General features: G+C 36.5%; 1 protein-coding gene across 1 annotated transcript; it reads right to left on the bottom strand.

The window, feature by feature from the left end:
• Positions 1-210: 210 nt before the first annotated feature.
• Positions 211-21,566, bottom strand: LOC133338200 (uncharacterized; the record flags this gene model as incomplete). Its single annotated transcript, XM_061546384.1, has 7 exons — positions 211-257; positions 2,081-3,558; positions 3,668-3,821; positions 5,101-5,207; positions 5,472-5,656; positions 11,850-12,083; positions 21,477-21,566. Coding segments are annotated over 7 exons (2,295 nt in total), but the record flags the coding sequence as incomplete, so codon positions are not given.
• Positions 21,567-21,873: the final 307 nt, after the last annotated feature.

The raw sequence follows: 21,873 nt of genomic DNA, 5'->3' as shown, positions 1-21,873 counted from the left end.
TTACAAACTAGACAAACTAAAAATTGACAGTAAAAAAATCGTTAAAAAAAGAAAAATTATTGAAAATAAATTACATTTTTATTATTTTGTTAATTGGCTTTGCCCCTAGACGTTATTAAATCTTCGATTTAAGCGGATAAGAGCCTGTGGGGTTATGAGAGGTTCTATGGCATTCCATATTGACTTTTGCCGAATAGCCACCGTCTCGACTTAATGACCCTCCTGTTTGTTGCGTGGCTGATGATTTTGTTCCGGATCTAAAAAGAAAAAAAAAAACACATAGGGGATGAATTAGAAATATTAAAAAATAACAATTTCTGTAAGAAGAAGGGGCCAGGGAATCATGACAAATGATCAGAAGGACAGAGAGTCTTTATAGACTACTCGACGACAACTTGAACTATTATAGACCAAAGGGACGGGTTATCTTTATAGTCACTCTAAAAGTTCAATCCTTTATGGACGAGATGAAGAGGTATTGTTTGATCGCCAGATCGCCTATAAAGATTACCCTGCCCTTCAACTAGCCAATAAAGAACCTCTGGCTTTCAAATCTGATCTAACACGGTAACCTAAAACAATTATTGATCGATGGGCCGGAATCTTTATAGACAGGCTAAATGAATGCTTGTTTATTTATGGACGATATTATGTGGCATAATTTGAAGTTGTCGTAAAAGATCAGATCGTCTATAAATGTTTCCCTACCTTTCATCTATAAAAGGATCCTAGACCTTCATATAATCTATAATTATTTTTTGATATTTAATTTTTTTACAAAGACTATACGGCTCTTTAGATTTTCTGTATATTGGCTCAGAGGACTTTCAATTCAGCTGGCCTAATCTCATGGTATTTTCCTCGTTAAGGAGGACCATCAGCTCAATCCTAATTCCCTGACAGTAAAATTGTCAGATCTTCTTTTCAACTCTAAAAACTCTCTAGCTTTCAGCTTTTCAATAAATACTCCCTTCTGCGCGTCAAGAAAGTAGGTCGTCTTTGGCGGCATAAAAGTGCTGAACGACTTCTATGATGGTATAGAAGATCTAGAGGGTTCTATGGCTGCAATAGAACAGCTGAAAGTCTTCTTTGGTGGCAAATAAGAGCTGATGATCTACTTTATTTGCCTACAGCAGCTAAAGGCCTTCTATGGCTGCATGGAAGAGCAGTATGTCTTCTATCGCTGCCTAGAAGAGCCAAGGTCTTCCAGGGCTGTCTAGAAGAGCTAAGGTCTTCTATGGTCGCTTGGAAGAGCTGGAGGTCTTCTATGGCTGCTTGGAAGAGCTGAAGGTCATCTATGACCTCATGGAAAAGCTGCTCTACAAGAGCATAGAAAAGCTGAAAATGTTCTATGGCCGCATGAAAGAACTGAAGGTCTTCTATGACCGCATAGAAAAGCTGTAGGTCTTCTATAACCGCATAGATGGGCGCAGGCCTTCTATGACCGCATAGAAGAGCTTTAAGTCTTCTATATCCGCATAGATGGGCTGCAGGTTTTCCATAACCGCATAGAAGAACTGAGAAGAGGTACAGCTCTTCTATGCGTCTTCTATGGCTGCTTGGAAGAGCTGAAGGTCATCTATGACCTCACGGAAAACCTGCTTTACAAGAGCATAGAAAAGCTGAAAATGTTCTATGGCTGCATGAAAGAACTGAAGGTCTTCTATGACCGCAGAGAAAAGCTGTAGGTCATCTATTACCGAAGGGCTGCAGGTCTTACATGGCTCCTTAGAAGAACTGAAGGTCTTCTATGGCCATATTGCAGATCTGAAGGTTTTCTACGGCCACATAGAGGAGCTGCACGTCCTCTATGGTTCTATGTCTAATTACATATCTGGATGTTCGGCTCATCTTCATAGACACCCTGGCGTTTAGATTATAATCTATTCCTCTCACCTATAAAGGCTCACTGACCCATCATGGTAACCTAGCATTACACTCTACAATAAATACCCCCACCCTTTAATTCTTTATTTTCTTGCCAAATACGATTTTCTGATCAGCTCGTCTGTGAGGACTCCCGCAACCTTTATTCCTACAATATATTGAAACATTTTTTTCTGAAAAATTCAAAACTTACCATTTGTTGGGTTTAATTCATCGGGACGCTCACATTTCATGACATGTCCCTCAACAGGAACACTTTCATGATGATTTAGCTGCTGCTGATGATGATGTTGTGGATGATCACCATGGACCGTTTCATTTAAACTCAATATTCTCTGCTGTTGATTTTGTGTACTCAAGAGGTGATTATAATGATCCGAACTAATCATGTGTGATGTCCATGGTGGGGGTGGTGGGCAATGAGGAGAATGATGATGACCATTAGCTGTATCAACGGCAGGATGATGATGATGATGGTTGTGATGATGATGATGGTGACTCATCACCATTGGCAAGCCTTCGGAATTAAGGCAAGTTACACAGCTATCCGGTACAACGGGTACCAATTGTTCGGGCATCCATTCAAATGAGAATGCCGAACCCAATGTGGCAGATATACCGTTGGCGTTACAATTCCCACCCACCCCCATGGTGGGTGGAGCACTTGTGGGTGTCGGCGGGGTGGTTGTTATGCAGGGACTTAGTTCTTGTTGTGACGAAGAGGAATTATCTAGCTTCTGGGCACTCTCCGACCATGGTGGACTGGGATTCCATTGATCCATAAATTCTGCGGGATCGGGAGGTAATAATTTATTGAGAAGACGTGGTCTTGTCGGCACTACAGTGGCAAATATTACCGATGAATGATGATGATTGTCGGAGGTACGATGATAGACGGGATCTAATTCACAAATTTCGTAGTGACTACCCTCTTCGGAGGTATCGGGGACATAGATGGGTTCCAATTTTCCCAGGGCTCTACGTTTGGCCGGGGGTGGACTTACACGACTGTGACTGGTACATGACATGGCATAACTGGTGGCGGCGGATACATGACTTGATATCGAACTATTGGCACTTTCACAGCGTAAATCGTTTCCATTTGATTTCTGGGAGGAGGGAGAGCGGGCCGGCGATATGGAATGGTTTGAAATTGCACCTGTGCCAGAGCCTCCACCACCACCCAATTGACTATAATCCACTGGTTCTAGTCGTAAACTTGTACCATTTGTTAATTGTCCTGAGGTCGCCTCACTTGCCACCCGAGAATCAGGGGAGTCCATTAATACCTCACCATTTGTGCGAGAGTTACCATTCATTGGGATTTCTCCCCCACCCGCACCATTGCCACTCGAATGAAATGAACCATAATGTGAGGGCATATGCGGATGTGGATGATACTGATGCTGCAGAGGATGGGCGTGATGATTTGAGGCATGATGTAGCCCTGAGTATGGTGAACCCACCACTGAGGTTGGTGAGAAGGCAGACGTTCCAGAATGATGATGTATGTGATGGTGGTAATAAACGGAAGCAGGATTTCCAGAGGTGGGTGTGGTGGCTGGTACGCGGGTACCACCATCATAGGGTAGACCAAATTGAATTTTCGATTGTACGGTGTAGTAGTGGTAGAGCCATGAATTTAGCAGCATTACAGAGGCTTCACGTTCACTGGGGAATAAAAGAAACGCAGGGTGAAGGGAGAGGCTATTATGTTTTTATTAAACCTACGGATATATGAGGGAGAACGGGAAGGAGGGTGGGGTTTTCTTCAACTTACTTTAAGACTTGATTGGTACACACTATGACTGGTTGCTGATTGGTATCCTGGGCATCACGTACTTGCAGCACAACATGTACCCAAATAAAATCTCCCTGACGTCGTTGCATTCGCACCAATAAAATACATGAACGATCTTGTTCGGATTGTGTTACTGGAAGAAAAAAAACATGATGAGAGGGGGGAAAATATTAATTAGATGTTCTGATTAGGTCTAAAATAAAATGTAATGGCAAGGAGAGCAGGAATATCTCTATAGTCCTATGTGGCAACAAAGAAGAGCTGAAGGTCTTCTATGGCCACATAGAAAATCTGAAGGCCTTCTATGGGCGTATGGAAGAACTAGAGGTCTGGGATCCTTATATGGCCGCATATAAGAGCTGGAGGTCTTATATGATCGTAGAGAAGAATAGGAGGTCTTCTATAGTTGCATAGGAAAGCTGGAGGTCTTCTATGGTCGCATAGAAGAGCTGGAAGTCTTCTATAGCCGCTTAGAAGAACTGTAGGTCTTCTATGGAGGTATTCTATGGTCGCATAGAAGGTCTGAAGTTCTTCCATGGGCGTATGGTCGCTTAGAAGGGCTGAAGGTTTTCTATACCCGCACAGAAGAGCTGAAGGTCTTCTATATCCGCATAGAAGGGCCTCTTTGGATGCATAGAAAAGCTGAAGGTCTCCAATGGATGCATAGAAGAGCTGAAGGTCTTCTATGGGTGCATAGAATAGCTGAAGGTCTTATATGGATGCATAGAAAAGCTGAAGGTCTTCTATGATCGCTTAGAAGAGCTGAAGGTCTTCTATGGTCGCTTAGCTGAAGGTCTTCTATATCCGCATAGAAGGGCTGAAGGTCTTCTATGGTCACATAAAAAACGCATGCATAGAAGAGCTGAAGGTCTTCTTATCCGCATAGAAGAGCTGAAGGTCTTCTATGGTCACAAAAAAAATTTGGACGTCTTTTATGGCCGCATAGAAGATTTGGAGGTATTCTATGGCCTCATGTAAGAGCTGAAGGTCTTCTATGTCCGCATAGAAGGTCTGAAGGTCTTCTATGGTCACATAAAAAACGCATGCATAGAAGAGCTGAAGGTATTCTATGGTCGCTTAGAAGAGCTGAAGGTCTTCTTATCCGCATAGAAGAGCTGAAGGTCTTCTATGGTCACAAAAAAAATTTGGACGTCTTTTATGGCCGCATAGAAGATTTGGAGGTATTCTATGGCCTCATGTAAGAGCTGAAGGTCTTCTATGTCCGCATAGAAGAGCTGGAAGTCTTCTGTGGTCGCATAGTAGAGCTGGAAGTTTTCTATGGCCGCATAGGAGAGCTAAAGAGTTTGTGTGGTCGCACAGGATATTTGAAGATCTTCTATTGCCGCAAGGAATAGCTGAAAGTCTTCTATGGCCTCATAGAAGTGCTGGAAGTCTTCTGTTGTTTTACTTACTTAGTCTATGTTTACTTTGAGCTTCTCGTAAATTATCCGAGTGTATTAGGCCATACCAGGATTGTCCCTGAATATCACCTCTGGAATAGCCTAAATGAAATTCGCCACTGAAATGAAAAAGAAAAACAACAACACCAAAATTAGTAAAAACCAACTGTCATAAATAACTGACCTTCACTAAGCCTGCCTCGGAAAAAAACAACCACTGAGCAAAAGACTCTGGGGACCCAGCATGGACACATGCGAATCGCACTTGGGGAGACTGGTTGGTGACTGGTGCTAATGCTCAGCGGTGGTAGTGGTGAAGGCAGGCCAACCGAATGAAATAAAAATAATAAAATTGTTTTTTTTTCGAAACTAGTCCAACTTACTTTTTGTCAATGTGCGCTATTTTCATATCCATGGAATGGATGGTGGTAAAGACATTGGTGGCACCCTGCACCACACACTCCCTCGTCTCGGGCATGGCGATCGGTGTACATGTGGCCAAGAATACGGGTTCATTGCGGCTGCAAAGTGGCAGAAATGACAAATAATGACCCTGAACCAAGACAACCTAGAATAGAGAAACAAAATAAAAAAATAAACCGAAAAATTGAAAATAGAAATCAAAAACTAAAGCTTGGAGAGTAATTGTCCAACATGGAGAGCAAATTTTTATGACAAACTTTGAAAAAAATCACTTGTTGTTGTTAATTTTTTTCAGCAAAAAGTGATTGTGTGTTTTGTTGTTTTTTTTTTGCTCCGTACAATTACAACTTTATGTCCCCAAAAAAATGTTACGTTATTACATTCTAATCGATGTTGTAAAATTGATATGAAGTAACATGTTCTGCTTAGTCGTAGGTTTGTTTTTTTTTTCTTCTAAATTTTCGGAAATGCTATTGTAAAAGGGTAGGCAGTTTTTTCTAAATGACATCGATTTAATCATTGATTAATGTTATAAAAATTTTAAATAATGTATTGCCCAGGTGAGGGTTTTTGTTGCGGATTTTAGAATGCGGATTTACGCTTGCTCTGGTGGAAAACAATTTTAAGGACTTTTACAAAAAATTTTGTACCGTATATATAAGGTTCATCGGGGGATCAGTGATAGACAAGTTTTCTATATATACTATAGGTTGGTATTATAGAGGTAGAAAGATGATATTTAATATCCTCGAATTATCGTTGAACAAAATTTCTTTAACAACACTACATCTTAAAATAATAATAATAAGAAGAATAGCTGAAGTTCGGTGTCCGGCCGTATAGAAGAGCTGAAGGTCTTCTATGGCCGCAGAGAAAAGCTGAAGGGCTTCTATGGCCGCATAGAAGAGCTAAAGGTCTTCTATGGCCGCATAAAAGAGCTAAAGGTCTTCTATGGCCGCATAGAAGAGCTAAAGGTCTTCTATGGCCGCATAAAAGAGCTAAAGGTCTTCTATGGCCGCATAGAAGAGCTAAAGGTCTTCTATGGCCGCATAGAAGAGCTAAAGGTCTTCTATGGCCGCATAGAAGAGCTAAAGGTCTTCTATGGCCGCATAGAAGAGCTAAAGGTCTTCTATGGCCGCATAGAAGAGCTGAAGGTCTTCTATGGCCGCATAGAAGAGCTGAAGGTCTTCTATGGCCGCATAGAAGAGCTGAAGGTCTTCTATGGCCGCATAGAAGAGCTGAAGGTCTTCTATGGCCGCATAGAAGAGCTGAAGGTCTTCTATGGCCGCATAGAAGAGCTGAAGGTCTTCTATGGCCGCATAGAAGAGCTGAAGGTCTTCTATGGCCGCATAGAAGAGCTGAAGGTCTTCTATGACCGCATAGAAGAGCTAAAGGTCTTCTATGGCCGCATAGAAGAGCTAAAGGTCTTCTATGGCCGCATAGAAGAGCTAAAGGTCTTCTATGGCCGCATAGAAGAGCTAAAGGTCTTCTATGGCCGCATAGAAGAGCTAAAGGTCTTCTATGGCCGCATAGAAGAGCTAAAGGTCTTCTATGGCCGCATAGAAGAGCTAAAGGTCTTCTATGGCCGCATAGACTAAAGGTCTTCTATGGCCGCATAGAAGAGCTAAAGGTCTTCTATGGCCGCATAGAAGAGCTAAAGGTCTTCTATGGCCGCATAGAAGAGCTAAAGGTCTTCTATGGCCGCATAGAAGAGCTAAAGGTCTTCTATGGCCGCATAGAAGAGCTAAAGGTCTTCTATGGCCGCATAGAAGAGCTAAAGGTCTTCTATGGCCGCATAGAAGAGCTAAAGGTCTTCTATGGCCGCATAGGAGAGCTAAAGGTCTTCTATGGCCGCATAGAAGTATTTGAAGGTCTTCTATGGCCGCATAGAAGAGCTGAAGGTCTTCTATGTCCGCATAGAAGAGCTGAAGGTCTTCTATGTCCGCATAGAAGAGTCTTCTATGACCGCATAGAAGAGCTGAAGGTCTTCTATGGCCGCATAGAAGAGCTGAAGGTCTTCTATGGCCGCATAGAAGCGCTGAAGGTCTTCTATGGCCGCATAGAAAAGCTGAAGGTCTATTTTGGGAACTTGAAAAAATATTCTTTAAAAAAATCCACGCCTATTTTGGGAACTTGAAAAAATATTCTTTAAAAAATCTACGCCTTTTTTTGGGGAACTTGAAAAAATATTCTTTAAAAAATCCTCGCCTTAGAAGGTGCTTCAAAAAAATCTTCTTAAAAAACCAAGGATTCGATGGTCCCTAAAAAGCCTCTTTAATAAAGCCAGGCCTTAGATGGTCCTTGAAAAAATCTTCTTTAAAAAATCCAGGCCGTAGATATTCCTTTAAAAAATATTCTTTAAAAAATCCACTTTCCATTTTTTAATCTATACCTCGGATATATTTTGCAAAAATGTGGAACCCAGTTGGGTCTAAACAATTTTTTATAGTCCTTGAAACATATCCTTTCTACTCCTGTTTTGTTATAAGTTGATGCCACTCTGAGGGTATTTTTTATTTTAGGCTTCTTCAAGGACCTCTTCTTCCTCACTTTAAAGTATCATCAAGTCCTCCTTATTCCACCATCTAAAATCTCAAGCAGACTAACCTGAAGAAGATCTTCAAACCTGCATGCTTGTTGAACGAATACAAAATCGCAACAAAAATAAAATAAAAAACTCACACACAAAAAAATTGAAGTGGGTGTTAAAATAATTGGTTTGCAGCTTCGTCTTCTTCTTCGGCTTATTGTCTTCTTCGTTTTGCTGTCTTTATTTGATTTGGCAATTTTTTTTAGATGACACTTCAACGCAAAGGATGTTACAATTTCGGATTGCTGGTCTACGATGCTAGGTTTTTTGCTATTCAATTATTCTTGAAATAGAAATCATTAAAATACTAACACACACACAAAGCCACACTTAATAATAATTATTATTTTAAGTATATATGGAACAATTTTGATTTGAAACCGAAACGAATGGCAAAAAAAAAAACTGAAGTTGGCCAACAGAGAGTGAAGCTGTTGCTGTGGCTGGCTGGCTGTCTGTGTTAAATTAGTTGTTATCGTTGCTGAGATATTCGCAGTTGTTAATGTGGCTGTGTGGTGCTGTGCCGACTGTGACTGCTCTTGCAGAGCGCTTAGCAACGTTTTCAGATAAAGATGACGCCCACATGCTGTCACCACAAATATAATGTGGCACACATTGTTTACAGTGGCAAACAGCAGCCTCCTTTTGCCAGCCATCCAACCACCAGCCACCAGCTGAAGTTAGTTGAAACTCCATGAAAACGCAAGCAATTGAAATACAAAAAATAAAAAGTGGCTTACAAGAAAATTGAAACCGAAAATCACTAACTTAGCCGCCGCCGTCGTCACACAACTTCATTGCGTTGTCACAGTGACACTATCAGTTTTGGGCGATCATGACAATTTTTGACGTTTGTAACTCATAATGTGACTGACGACTACTGTAAGTGGTGACTGGTGGTGGCGATGGTATGTAGCAAGACTACTGCTGTGATGATGATGATCCTGCTGTACGGACGACGCACCGACACGATGACATGACAAGTGAGCTAACCAACGACAAAACATGATGAGTGAATGAATGAGTTGTAGAGTGTGGTTTGTCAGAAGAGATAAGGCGTCGGAAATGTAAGATTTGAAGAAGGAGCTTGAGAAAAATATTTTCATAATCAAACTATCGATATTTTTTAAACATCAATATTATTTTTTGAAATAGACTAAAAAATTTTAGAATTTGGACATTGAAAAATAATTTTTTATTGAAAAAATCTAAGCCTTCCAAAAAATATTTTTCAAAGTCCAAAAATAATTTTGGACCTTGAAAAATATTTTTTAATACATTTTCGCTTTACCGCATAGAAAAGCTGAAGGTCTTCTCTGCCGCATAGAAGAGCTGAAGGTCTTCTCTGGCCGCATAGAAAAGCTGAAGCCTATTTTGGGAACTTGAATAGATATTATTTAAAAAATCCACGCTTTAGATGGTCCTTTAAAAAATCCACGCCATAGATGGTCATTGAAAAAATCTTATTTAAAAACCAAGGCTTACGTGGTTCTTGAAAAAAAAAAAAAATCATTAAAAAATCCACGCCTTAGAAAAAATATTCTTTAAAACTCCTCAGAATCTTAGACTTTGGCCCTTGAAAAATAATATTTTATTGAAAAAATCTTCTTTGGTCATTAAAAAAATATTTTTTAAAAAATCTACGCCTTCTTTGGTCATTAAAAAAATATTTTTAAAAAATCTACGCCTTCTTTGGTCATAAAAAATTTTTAAAAAATCTACGCCTTCTTTGGTCATTAAAAAAATATTTTTAAAAAATCTACGCCTTCTTTGGTCATTAAAAAAATATTTTTTAAAAAATCCACGCCTTCTTTCGTCATTAAAAAATATTTTTTAAAAAATCTACACCTTCTTCGGCCATTGAAAAAATATTTTTTAAAAAATCTACGCCTTCTTTGGTCATTGAAAAAATATTTTTTTAAAAATCTACGCCTTCTTTGGTCATTGAAAAAATATTTTTTAAAAAATCTACGCCTTCTTTGGTCATTGAAAAAATATTTTTTAAAAAATCTACGCCTTCATTGGTCATTGAAAAAATATTTTTTAAAAAATCTACGCCTTCTTTGGTCATTGAAAAAATATTTTTTAAAAAATCTACGCCTTCTTTGGTCATTGAAAAAATATTTTTTAAAAAATCTACGCCTTCTTTGGTCATTGAAAAAATATTTTTTAAAAAATCTACGCCGATTTAAGGTAAATGGTGCACTAGAGTCCATAAATATCATTCGATTTGCCTAGAATGATGTATGCTAAGTTTCGTAAAAATCGGTTCAGATTTAGATATAGCTCCCATATATATTTTCGTCCGAAGCTGCTTTGAAATCCTGCAAAATATTTTTCCTTCAAAAAAGTCGTTCAAAAGTTCTCATGTTTTAAAAATCCCACCCCTACCTAAAAACTACGCCCCAATCCCAGCAAGGCTCACATCAATCCAACTGATGTATGAAGAACGAACATACGAATGTAGGTTTCCTTTTTTTCGTTGTGCTTGAGCACACAAACAAAACGCCAACATCACAACAACTGTCATCGTTTGTCAGTTTATAAATCACTTGAGTTTCACTTCGCAAAAAAACAAAAACGCGAAGCGTAAACGCCAAATGTTAAGGTTTCAACTCATCTCGGTGGCTTCTACACAGGTTTTGACATGCCACAGACGGACATGCAATGATTTTCAAAATCCTCCAAAGCATCTCCCCTCCCCAACGACCTCACTTATGCCTTCCATGCTAAAAAAATACTGAATGATGAATAATTCAGCAAGAAAAAATTTAGCATGCGGAGTGAACCTCCAGCATGGATGGACGGATTGTGGCGTGCTACCAGTAACGTTAACTGCATATTTTTAAGCCTTTTTGAGATATCGAAGTTGTGGTTTTTTGAATGAGCATTCAGAGTTTCAAAAAAAAAAAAAAAAAAACAACAACAAAAACAACTGAAAACAACGTGTGCTTGTTTCAACATATTGAAGTTAATGTTGATAAATTGTTGAAATTCTTTGGTTCGCTGGATCGGCTTGTTTAATGTCAAATACTGGCAAAATATTTGTACACCACTGCCACCACCACCTGTTGGCTTTGTGAACATCTTCATTTGAATTGAAAGAATTTTAAATTGAACATAAATTGTCAGGGGCTTTTTTGACCTCTCAACCAGGGTAATATGGAGGGAACCCTTTAATTTTGTCTAAAGAAAATTAAGAATATCAAATCAAGGAGTGCCTAAAACTCTTATTTTTTATTTAAGCATTAAAAAAAAGTTTTGAATTTATTGATTTTAATTAGCAGCTTCATTTCCCAATCAAAAGTGTTTTATTTATTTTTTAGGTTTCCATTTTGCAATGCTGGCTTGCTGGCGCATGGCTTCATAACGTGGCGCATGGGCTCAACACGCAATTGTGAGTATTTTTTTTTAATAAATATTTCATTAGTCTTAAATTAAAATCTTATCTTTATTAAATCATAAACAAAAAATCCTTTTTCCCATTCCCCTTGGCTCCCAACACTCTCACACACACACTCATACATATGTATGGCATTTGGCAACCAAAAATATTATTCTATCTACCCCCAGCATCTTCATGATTTATTCAATAGCGTTTAGTTTTTTTTTGTTGCAAAAGCCAATAGATAACGCGCACAAAAAATCCAAAATTATTAATAAAGATTTTCTCGCTGAAAAAGTAATTTTGCAGTGCACATTATGGCCGGAGAGCCATACAGGCAGCCAAGTTCCATAACCAACTTACCTTCTGATCTCCAAAACGCATTTGTCTGCGAGCATTGCGACTAACATTCATGCGGCACAGAAACATTCGATGCTCCCCCTCTAAATTTGAGATTGCCGCAGCAGCTGCTGCCGCCGAATTGATATGTTGTCCAGGCTGTGGTGGCACATTGCGATTAAGTTCCGCCTGTATCGCTGAATGATCTTGTTTATCGATGATATCGTACACCGAATCGCCATGGATGAGTAGATCTTCCTACAAATGGATGTAAATGGAAAATAGGCAATTGAATAATCAAATAACTGGAATATAATTACAAATATATTTATTTTTATAAAATCTATTAATAATGAAGAGGGAAAGAAATGCGAAGTCATGCAGGGTTCCTATGCATTTTTTTTATTCTGTGAAATACATGAAATCCTCTTCTATAAAATTAAACAATTTTTATACCCTGGATTGTATATTAACTTTTGTCATTCCATTTACAAGACCTCGAGATATTCATCTGAGGTACCTTAAAATATATTCGTTATCAAAATAAAATTCTAAATCGACATAGAATGTCATGTCCGAATATAGCCCAACAAAGTGGCTGTAATCTAGCATTTTAGGTTTTGAGAGACTGGCATACATCTATGCAGAAATAGGTACAATAAATCAATATAGGTCCATGTATTGAAATATTTCCCATATAAAGGCCTTACCTCATTTTCGGTATTTTGTAGGATTTATCCAAACTTTGTTTGTTATGCACAAGATGGTAAATGCCGATCCATGTTTTTACAAAGCACCCATATTTATAAAGTCTCACAGACCCATTTTTTTTAATTTTCTAGACCACGAAAAAATTCTACTTATTAGACAATCGCTTAAATATTTCCTATATTTGAAGGGTCTTCTATAAATGAGAAAGCGCCTTTCGTATATAGAAAAAATCTGAAGGAATTGTAGTATTATACATCATATGACCTCTGAAACGTGCCTAGATGCCTGAAGAGGTTTTGCATGAATAGAAAATCTACAAAAAAAATATTTTTTATTTATAGGCGACCACTCTGAACCTGAAGAAATGCCATCGACATAACCACATAAAAATTCATTTATATCGAATATTTTGTCCGGTCGATATTTTCACGGTATTAGCCGCATTTCCAATTCAAATGACTAAAATTTACGAAATTTTTAATGTAAAGCACATAGTGAAGGGTATAAACAGATCTGTTCCACCAAGCTTAACGACGGTTTCACTTATTTTTTGTATACCCTTCACCACACTGTGTTACAGGGTATTATGTCTTTGTGCATATGTTTGTATCAGGTATGTTTGTAACAGGTAATAGGAATCGAGATAGACCCATGGTTCCTTTTGAGAATATGCATAGAATCACTTTCTAAATCGATTTATGCATGTCCGTCCGTAAACAAATCACAGGTCGCATTTATGATCCGATTTGGATGAAATTTGGCACAGCTCATCTGGTTGGCCCAAAGACGGACCCCATTGAAATTGGGAAAAATCGGTTCAGATTTAGCTCCAATATATATTTTTGTCCGATTTAATGGTGTACCAAAGTCCCTATATATCTTTCGATTTGCACGAAATTTTTCACAGCGTAATGAATAAGGTCTAGAATGATGTGTGTTAAGTTTCACGAAAATCGGTTCAGATATAGATATAGCTTTCATATAAATTTTCGTCCGATTTAATGTAAATGGTCCACCAAAGTTCCTATATATCTATCGATTTGCACAAAATTTGGCTCAGCGTAATGAACATAACACACATCATTCTAGACCTAAATGATGTGTGTTAAGTTTCCTGAAATCGGTTCAGATTTAGATATAGCTTCTATATCTGACCAAAAAAATTTAGTATCGGTAGCAGAATAAAATGTTTATGGATCCAATTTCATTCCTTTAAAAATGCGACGTCTGTTAGGATTCATCTGTTGAATATACCCAAAGTGGTGAAGGGTATCATATAGTCGACCCGGTCCGATTTTACTACTTTCCTTACGGGTTTAATATGATGTTATTGTCCTTGAAAATAATTTCAAAAAATCAAACCTTATAAAGGATCTTTTAAAAAGGTCATTAAAATATATTTCTCATAATCCAGGCTCTATGCATGTCCTTTTCAAAAATATTTATTAAAAAACCACAACTTAAAAAGGATATTTTTAAAAAACCTACGACTTGCGCAGTTCATTTTAAAAATATTCTTAAGACGTAGGTACTTGAAAAATATTCTTTAAAAAATCCAAATCCTTAAAAATATTTAAAAACCAGTAAGGATAGTAGTAAAGTCGGACTGGGCCGACTATATGATACCCTTCACCACTATGGGTATATATATCTTTACAATTACATGCCAATGTTCCCTCGGACATACAAATCGGACGAATATATATGTATATGTGGGAGTTATATCGAAATATGAACCGATTACCACACAGCATTCTAGACTCAATTCAGTACGATATGCCAAATTTCGTACAAACCGAAGGATTAATAGGGACTTTCGTGCACCATTTACACGAAATCTGACGAAAGTATATATGGAAGCTATATCTAAATCTGAACCGATTTTAACGAAACTTTGCACACATCAGTCTAGCGCTGTGCCAAATTTCGTGCAAATCGGTAGATTTTTAGAGACCTTGGTGCACCATTTACCTTAAACGGGACGAAAATATATATGGGAGCCATATCTAAATCTAAACTGATTTTTCCCAATTTCAATAGGATTCGTCCTTGGGCCAAATAAGTGACCTATGCCAATTTTCATCCAATTCGAATCATAAATGCGACCTGTACTTTGTATACAATTTAGCATGGCTAGACAGACAGACGGACGGGCGGACATGCATAAATCGATTTAGAAAGTGATTCTATATTTTTAAAAAAATCCACGCCTTATAAAGGTACTTGAAAAATATTCTTTAAAAAATCCACGCCTTATAAAGGTACTTGAAAAATATTTTAAAAAAATCCACGCCTTATAAAGGTACTTGAAAAATATTTTTAAAAAAATCCACGCCTTATAAAGGTACTTGAAAAATATTTTTAAAAAATCCACGCCTTATAAAGGTACTTCAAAAATATTTTTAAAAAATCCACGCCTTATAAAGGTACTTGAAAAATATTTTAAAAAAATCCATGCCTTATAAAGGTACTTGAAAAATATTCTTTTAAAAATCCACGCCATATAAAGGTACTTGAAAAATATTTTTAAAAAAATCCACGCCTTATAAAGGTACTTGAAAAATATTTTTAAAAAAATCCACGCCTTATAAAGGTACTTGAAAAATATTTTTAAAAAAATCCACGCCTTATGAAGGTACTTGAAAAATATTTTTAAAAAAACCACGCCTTATAAAGGTCCTTGAAAAATATTCGTTGAAAAATCCACGCCTCATAAAGGTACTTGAAAAATATTCTTTAAAAAATCCACGCCTTGTTAAGGTCCAATCCAATCTTATAAACGATTCTTCTTCTTGTGTAGGATAGAAGAAGTTCAGAACGTGTTTGTGTCTTAAGTCTTTTGTTGTGCAACATATTAAAAACATTGTAATCCACTCATCTTTACATATCCTCTAGACTGACTCCCTGGGGTCATATCCGAAAAAGTACATTCATTCCATTTGACACATTCCAAATAACAATGTGGCAATAAATGTCATAACAACGCTAATTGGCAATCACATTTCATTTATCGAAATGTCATTGCAATTGGCAATGGATGCCGCTATGAATTTTCATACAAGGATCTTCCATTCAAAACAAATTGAGGGGATGGCTGCTAAACTGGCTAAATGACCAGCCACTGGTAAATGTTAGACATGTTAGTAACACCAGGCCAGGCCATGTTACTCAATGATGATGACGACACGCCTTAAGACACCATTTAATTAAACTGTACCATTATGTCATAGTTATGATAAATTTTTGTTGTTGTTGTTGTTGTTGTCGTCGTGGCCATAGACACCAAGACTAGTGGCATGTCGTTGGAAGGAATTAAACCTCTGACCAGCTATGCAAAGACAGGCCATAAATTTTCCATTTAACCCAGCAAAGCTTAAGAAGAATAATAGCGACAGCAGAGAACAACAAAATAACAACAACAAAGGTAGCAACAAAAAACGAATAGCCAAGCCACTTCAATTATTTGTGCAAATTAAAAATTGCATTTGAAGAACAAGAACAACACCGCAAATGGGCTTTGTGTCAAAACCTCACTCACAATATTCGGGTGTATGTGTGTGTGAGTGTTTTTGTTCATAAGACCCCCATATGAACCGGCATATTTATTTGAATATCATCAAAGACACATACATCGATTTATAAACCAGACCATAATTTTTGAGACTTTTCGATTATGTGTGTGTGTGTTTTTTTTTCTTTTTTTCGAAAAAGGAAATGTTCCGACTTAAGTAAATTAAAAGTACTTTTGTCCCAGCAAAAACAAAAAACACCCCCCAAAAACTACAAGTTGTCTAACCCCTATATATATGTGTGTGTGAGCTAGAAAATTTATATGTAAAACAGCTATGAATTCATTTCATTTGGGTGTGTCGTTATGTGTCTGCTGTTATGGCCTGCCTGCCTGCCTGCTTGACTTGACTCGGCCTGGCTTGGCCCGTCCAGGCCATTGCCAAAAGCCACATATCCAAGATTTATTGATAAGTTATAAAACTTTGAAAGGGTATTGCTATTTTTGCTGGTGTCGTTGTTGTTGTTGTTGCTATCGTTACTTTATTTGACGTTTATTTCTCTTCTGCTGACCAAACTCCATAAAACAGTGCTGTTGTTGTTGCTGGTGTTTTGAACTGAGAATTAATTATGAACTGGTAAAAATTGAATTTGAACTATTGACACCGTAAACACTAGGACTCATAAAGTATAGCTATATCTCTATGGCCACAAAAGTAGTCGGGGTCCATTATTTACAAATACAAAATAAGAAAAGAAAAGCACATAACTATAATGAAGGCACAATTATTTCGAAATTTTGTATTTTAATTGAAATTATTGTTTTGCTGAAGGCTAGGTTATTTTTGATCTAATTTAATTGAGAGGAGGCTATTGGGAATAAGGTTATTAGGATATAAATAGGTTATGCCATTATCATTAATATGATATCATTATATATGATAAGCTACTTTTCCAGTAATAACCAGTGAGTGGAGCAGAATAGTCGGACGGGGCCGACCATACACTTCCACGAAAATATAACATTCTTAGGTTCCATATTCTGAGCATGGGCAATATTTCGCGATATTTTCACCCTCTTGACCGATTGGAGGTCAACAAATATTACTAATATTCAGTACCGCCCTTCTAATTACTTGTCCCTATTCCCTTTACCGTGGCTTGTGTTGTGATGTTCGCCTTTCAATTGTGGCCTATAGATCGACTCAAATCCAAGCCTTATGAAGGTACTTGAAAAATATTCTTTAAAAAATCCACGCCTCATAAAGGTACGTGAAAAATATTCTTTAAAAAAATATTACAAATATTCAGTACCGCCCTTCTAATTACTTGTCCAGATTCCCTTCACCTTGGCTTGTGTTGTGATGTTCGCCTTTCAATTGTGGTCTATAGATCGACTCAAAAAAGCACAAACAAATAAGTTTCGCTCCACTTGGTCCCAATATTATTATCTGATCAGCATAGAAAATTATAGGCGTTATCCTTGACCATACGTGGACATTTTTAAAGCGATCAGTGCTATATTTCCGCCTTCTAGTGGTTACTAAATAATATCTGAACACGTAAGCAACTGTAAATATTTATGTGTAACTCCCACATCCGAGTGCGCACGACAATAAAATTGATACCAAATTTAAAGGTCAAGCACTCCTCTTGGATATACTATCAACTTCAAAAAACAATACTGGTCTTCATTGGCCATAGCAAAATTTCGTGAAGATTGGTCCATAACTGTGGCCTGTATTGTGTTTACAAATTATAATGGACAGCAGGACGGACACACATGTCTAGATCGACTCACCTAGTCGAGATATAACGATCGGTATACTTAAAGGTGGGTCTAGGACCAATATTTCGCCGCTTTACAAACTCTTGGGTGTAGGGTATAATTACTCAGTATTTTCTTCGTGAGAATAAGAAAGATTCTTCTCCACAAAAAATATATAAAAAGTTAAAATATAGAATTTTTTTAAATTCCCAAATTTGTTAAAAATACATGAGTTCATAATCATATCCATTGTTTTTCTAAGAAAAAATTTGCTGAGTTAATTTTCATAATAGATCTCTCAATTCACACTCTTTTACTGATTTTTTGTGTAAAAAGACACCAACATGTCCCAGTCCTACATCCCAACAGGAATTCTAACTCTAAATTTACGGATTGTAGTTCTATCGGTTAATCCAAAATTCAAAATGAACATAATTTAGTACCATTTAGTACACATAAGTACGAATTCACAAAACTACCTACATACCTCAATTCTGAACCCCAATTTGAATTTGAGTATTCCAGAAGTACAAATTTTTCAAACTACCTACATATCCTAATCCTACACTCAAACAGAAATCTTAACCCTAAATTTAAGGATTGTGCTCTATATGTTTTCCAAAAATTCAAATTATACCAAATTTAGTACCATTTTGTACGAATAAGTACGAATTTACAAAACTACCAACACTCCAATAGTAATCATAATTTCAAATTTTTCTATTCCAACTTTTCTAATCTAAACCCCAATTGTATCAAATTTAGTACCATTTATTACTCAAAAGTACAAATTTCCAAAACTACACCCAAAGCTTTCTACATTGTCCAATCCTACACCCCAAATTTCAGCATTCCAGCTCATAAGTACAAATTTTCAAAACTACATCTACACTTCCAATTCTGCACTCCGACAATAATCTTATTTCCAAATTTCAGTGTTAGAATTGAATTTTACAATTGTAATCTTATTTCCAAATATTTAGTGTTCCAGCTCTATCGGTTCACCCAAATTCAGACTGTACCAAAATAGTACCAGTTAGTACTTTTCGTATACATAAGTACAAATTTTCAAAACTAACTACATATCGTTATTCTACACTCTGACGGTAATGTTAATTTGAAATTTCAGGATTCCAGCTCCTTCCGTTTCTCCAAATTCAAATTGTACCAAATTTAGTACAACGTAGGACTTCTTTCATACATAAGTCTACGCTTTCAAAACCACCTCCTTATATCGACCCTATTTCAACCTTCCATTCACATACTAAGGATTGCACCAAATTTAGTACATTTTCGTATATTTATAGTTCGAATGTCCAAAAAGCCCTTTGCTACATCTATTCTCTAATCCACTAATGATCCTCAATTCATTGACCTACATAAATTTGAGCCTAATTCAATACTCTCTGCAAAATTTTGTCTCAATCGGACAAATATTGGGATTTTGGTGCACCATTTACCTAAAATCGGACGAAACTATATGTATATGGAAGCTATATCTAAATCTGAACCGATTTCAAAAAAACTTCGCATACATCAATCTGGGTCTAATTCAATACTCGGTGTAAAATTTTGTCTCAATCGGACAAATATGGACAGTATGATGCTCCTTTTACATAAAATCGGACGAAGCTATTTATGGGAGCTATATATAAATCTGGACCGATTTCAACAAAACTTGGCATGTAATTCAGTACTCTGTACAAATTTTGTCTCAATCGGACAAGTATTGGGAGTTTGATGCACCATTTACCTAAAATCGAACGAAACTATATGTGGGAGCTATATCCAAATCTGAACCGATTTTCTGCAATTTCAATAGGGTTCGCCATTGGCCAAATAAATAAACTGTGCCAAATTTCAAGCAAATCGGATGATAATTGCGACCTGCACTTTGTTCAGAAAAATACATGGACAGACGGATGGACATGCGTAAATCGACGCAGAAAGTGATTCTATGCATATTCTCAAAAGGAACAATGGATCTTTCTCGATTCCTTTTGCCTGTTACACACATATGCACAAAGACATAATATCCTGTACCACAGTGTGGTGAAGGGTATAAAAACCCACGCCTAGGGATAGATACTGAAAAACTATTTTAAAAAAATCCACGCCTATGGATAGACAATAAAAAAATATTTAAAAAATCCACGCCTATGGATAGATACTGAAAAAAATATTTTAAAAAAATCCACGCCTATGGATAGACACTGAAAAAATATTTAAAAAAAATCCACGCCTATGGATAGACAATGAAAAAATATTTAAAAAAAAATCCACGCCTATGTATAGACACTGAAAAAATTTAAACAAAAAAATCCACGCCTATGTATAGACACTGAAAAAATATTTTAAAAAAAAATCCACGCCTATGGAAGGACACTGAAAAAATATTTAAAAAAAAATCCACGCCTATGGAAGGACACTGAAAAAAATATTTTAAAAAAATCCACACCTATGGAAGGACACTGAAAAAATATTTTAAAAAAATCCACACCTATGGAAGGACACTGAAAAAATATTTTAAAAAAATCCACGCCTATGGATAGACACTGAAAAAATATTTAAAAAAAATCCACGCCTATGGATAGACACTGAAAAAATATTTTAAAAAAATCCACGCCTATGGATAGACACTGAAAAAATATTTTAAAAAAATCCACGCCTATGGATAGATACTGAAAAAATATTTAAAAAAAATCCACGCCTATGGTAGGTCATAGAAAAAATATTTAAAAAAAATCCACGCCTACTTAAGGACCCCAAAAAATGAGTCCTTCAAAAATTATTTTTTAAAAAATCCACGCCTACGTTGAAAAAATATTTTAAAAAAATCCACGCCTACGTTGAAAAAATATTTTAAAAAAATCCATGCCTGTAGGTAGGCCCTGAAGAATTATTTTAAAAAATCCCACGACTATGGGTAGACCCTTAACAAATGGTACCACATTTAGTACTTTACCTATTTCCAACAAATTTGACACTTTTTTGGACCAAGAGTGTTCCTCACCCCAAATTTCAAGATTCTAGCTTCAGCCGTTTCGTCCGGGTGTTGATGAATCGTTATGTCAGTCACTTTGATCTTCTATTAGTATAGATTAATATTATATTTCGGAGCCGTTCTCCTGGGCCTCTTTTCTACGGCGACAATGAGTAATTTCCCAAACATTACAAAGAATCCTCCTACAATTAACAATACTTCTCAACATCTTCTCTTAGTTTATAGAACGAAAGACTTATGTCTTATTTTTGCCTATAGACATCAGAGAAAGAGATAGGAGAGAAAGGGCTAGATTTTTGATCAATATTTTCATCACCATTATGGTGAGACTGGAAAAAATTATTTTTTTTTCTTCAGTCAACTCGAATGAGGAATATTTGTATAAAAAATATACTCCTATATCCTCAAGCCCTTGTGCGTATTTTTATCCTTGTTTTTTTGTCCTCCAAATATTCTACAAAAATGTCGCCCATGCGGTCCTCAAAGACAAGACATCGATATTTTATATATTTTCTTTGTCATTTTCAATTTTTAACCCTCTCGCCAAGGGTTTTTATAAGACATTTAACCCCTTCCCAATTTTTGTTGCACAATGTTATTTATAACCTCTGCCTTGAGAGGTTACCAATTATTTTTATATTTAATTTAATTTTCAACTTACCATAGAATGGCCCAAATATTCCGCAGCATTATCCGAAATATACAATAGTTTGCCATTTTGGGTTAACATCATTAGGAAACCGGATAAAGCCTGCAAAGAAATGAAAACACAAGAAACAATATTTTAAATTTAATCGTATTGAAATGTAAACCTATTTTCTACGCCATTAAGTAATGGTTGAGTGTTAGGGCCACATTAAAAACAATAAATCACACATAGTAAAAAAAAAACAACAACAAAACCAGACATTTATGTTAAGTAAAAGCCCCAAAATATAATATGGACTACGACTTTTAGTAGAATTGTTTTTTTTTTCGTTATTTAGGAGAGGGAATTCAATCTACATATTTACTATGGTCACGAATGAGGGTTTGGTGTGTGTGTGTTTTTTTTTCCA

Source organism: Musca vetustissima, unplaced genomic scaffold (assembly GCF_032173495.1).
Source record: "Musca vetustissima isolate MV318-11 ecotype Yass unplaced genomic scaffold, APGP_CSIRO_Mvet_v1 utg13750, whole genome shotgun sequence".
In the NCBI taxonomy this organism is placed as follows: domain Eukaryota; kingdom Metazoa; phylum Arthropoda; class Insecta; order Diptera; family Muscidae; genus Musca; species Musca vetustissima.
The sequence above is the reverse complement of the archived record's forward strand: the minus strand, read 5'-3'. Positions and strand labels throughout refer to the sequence as shown.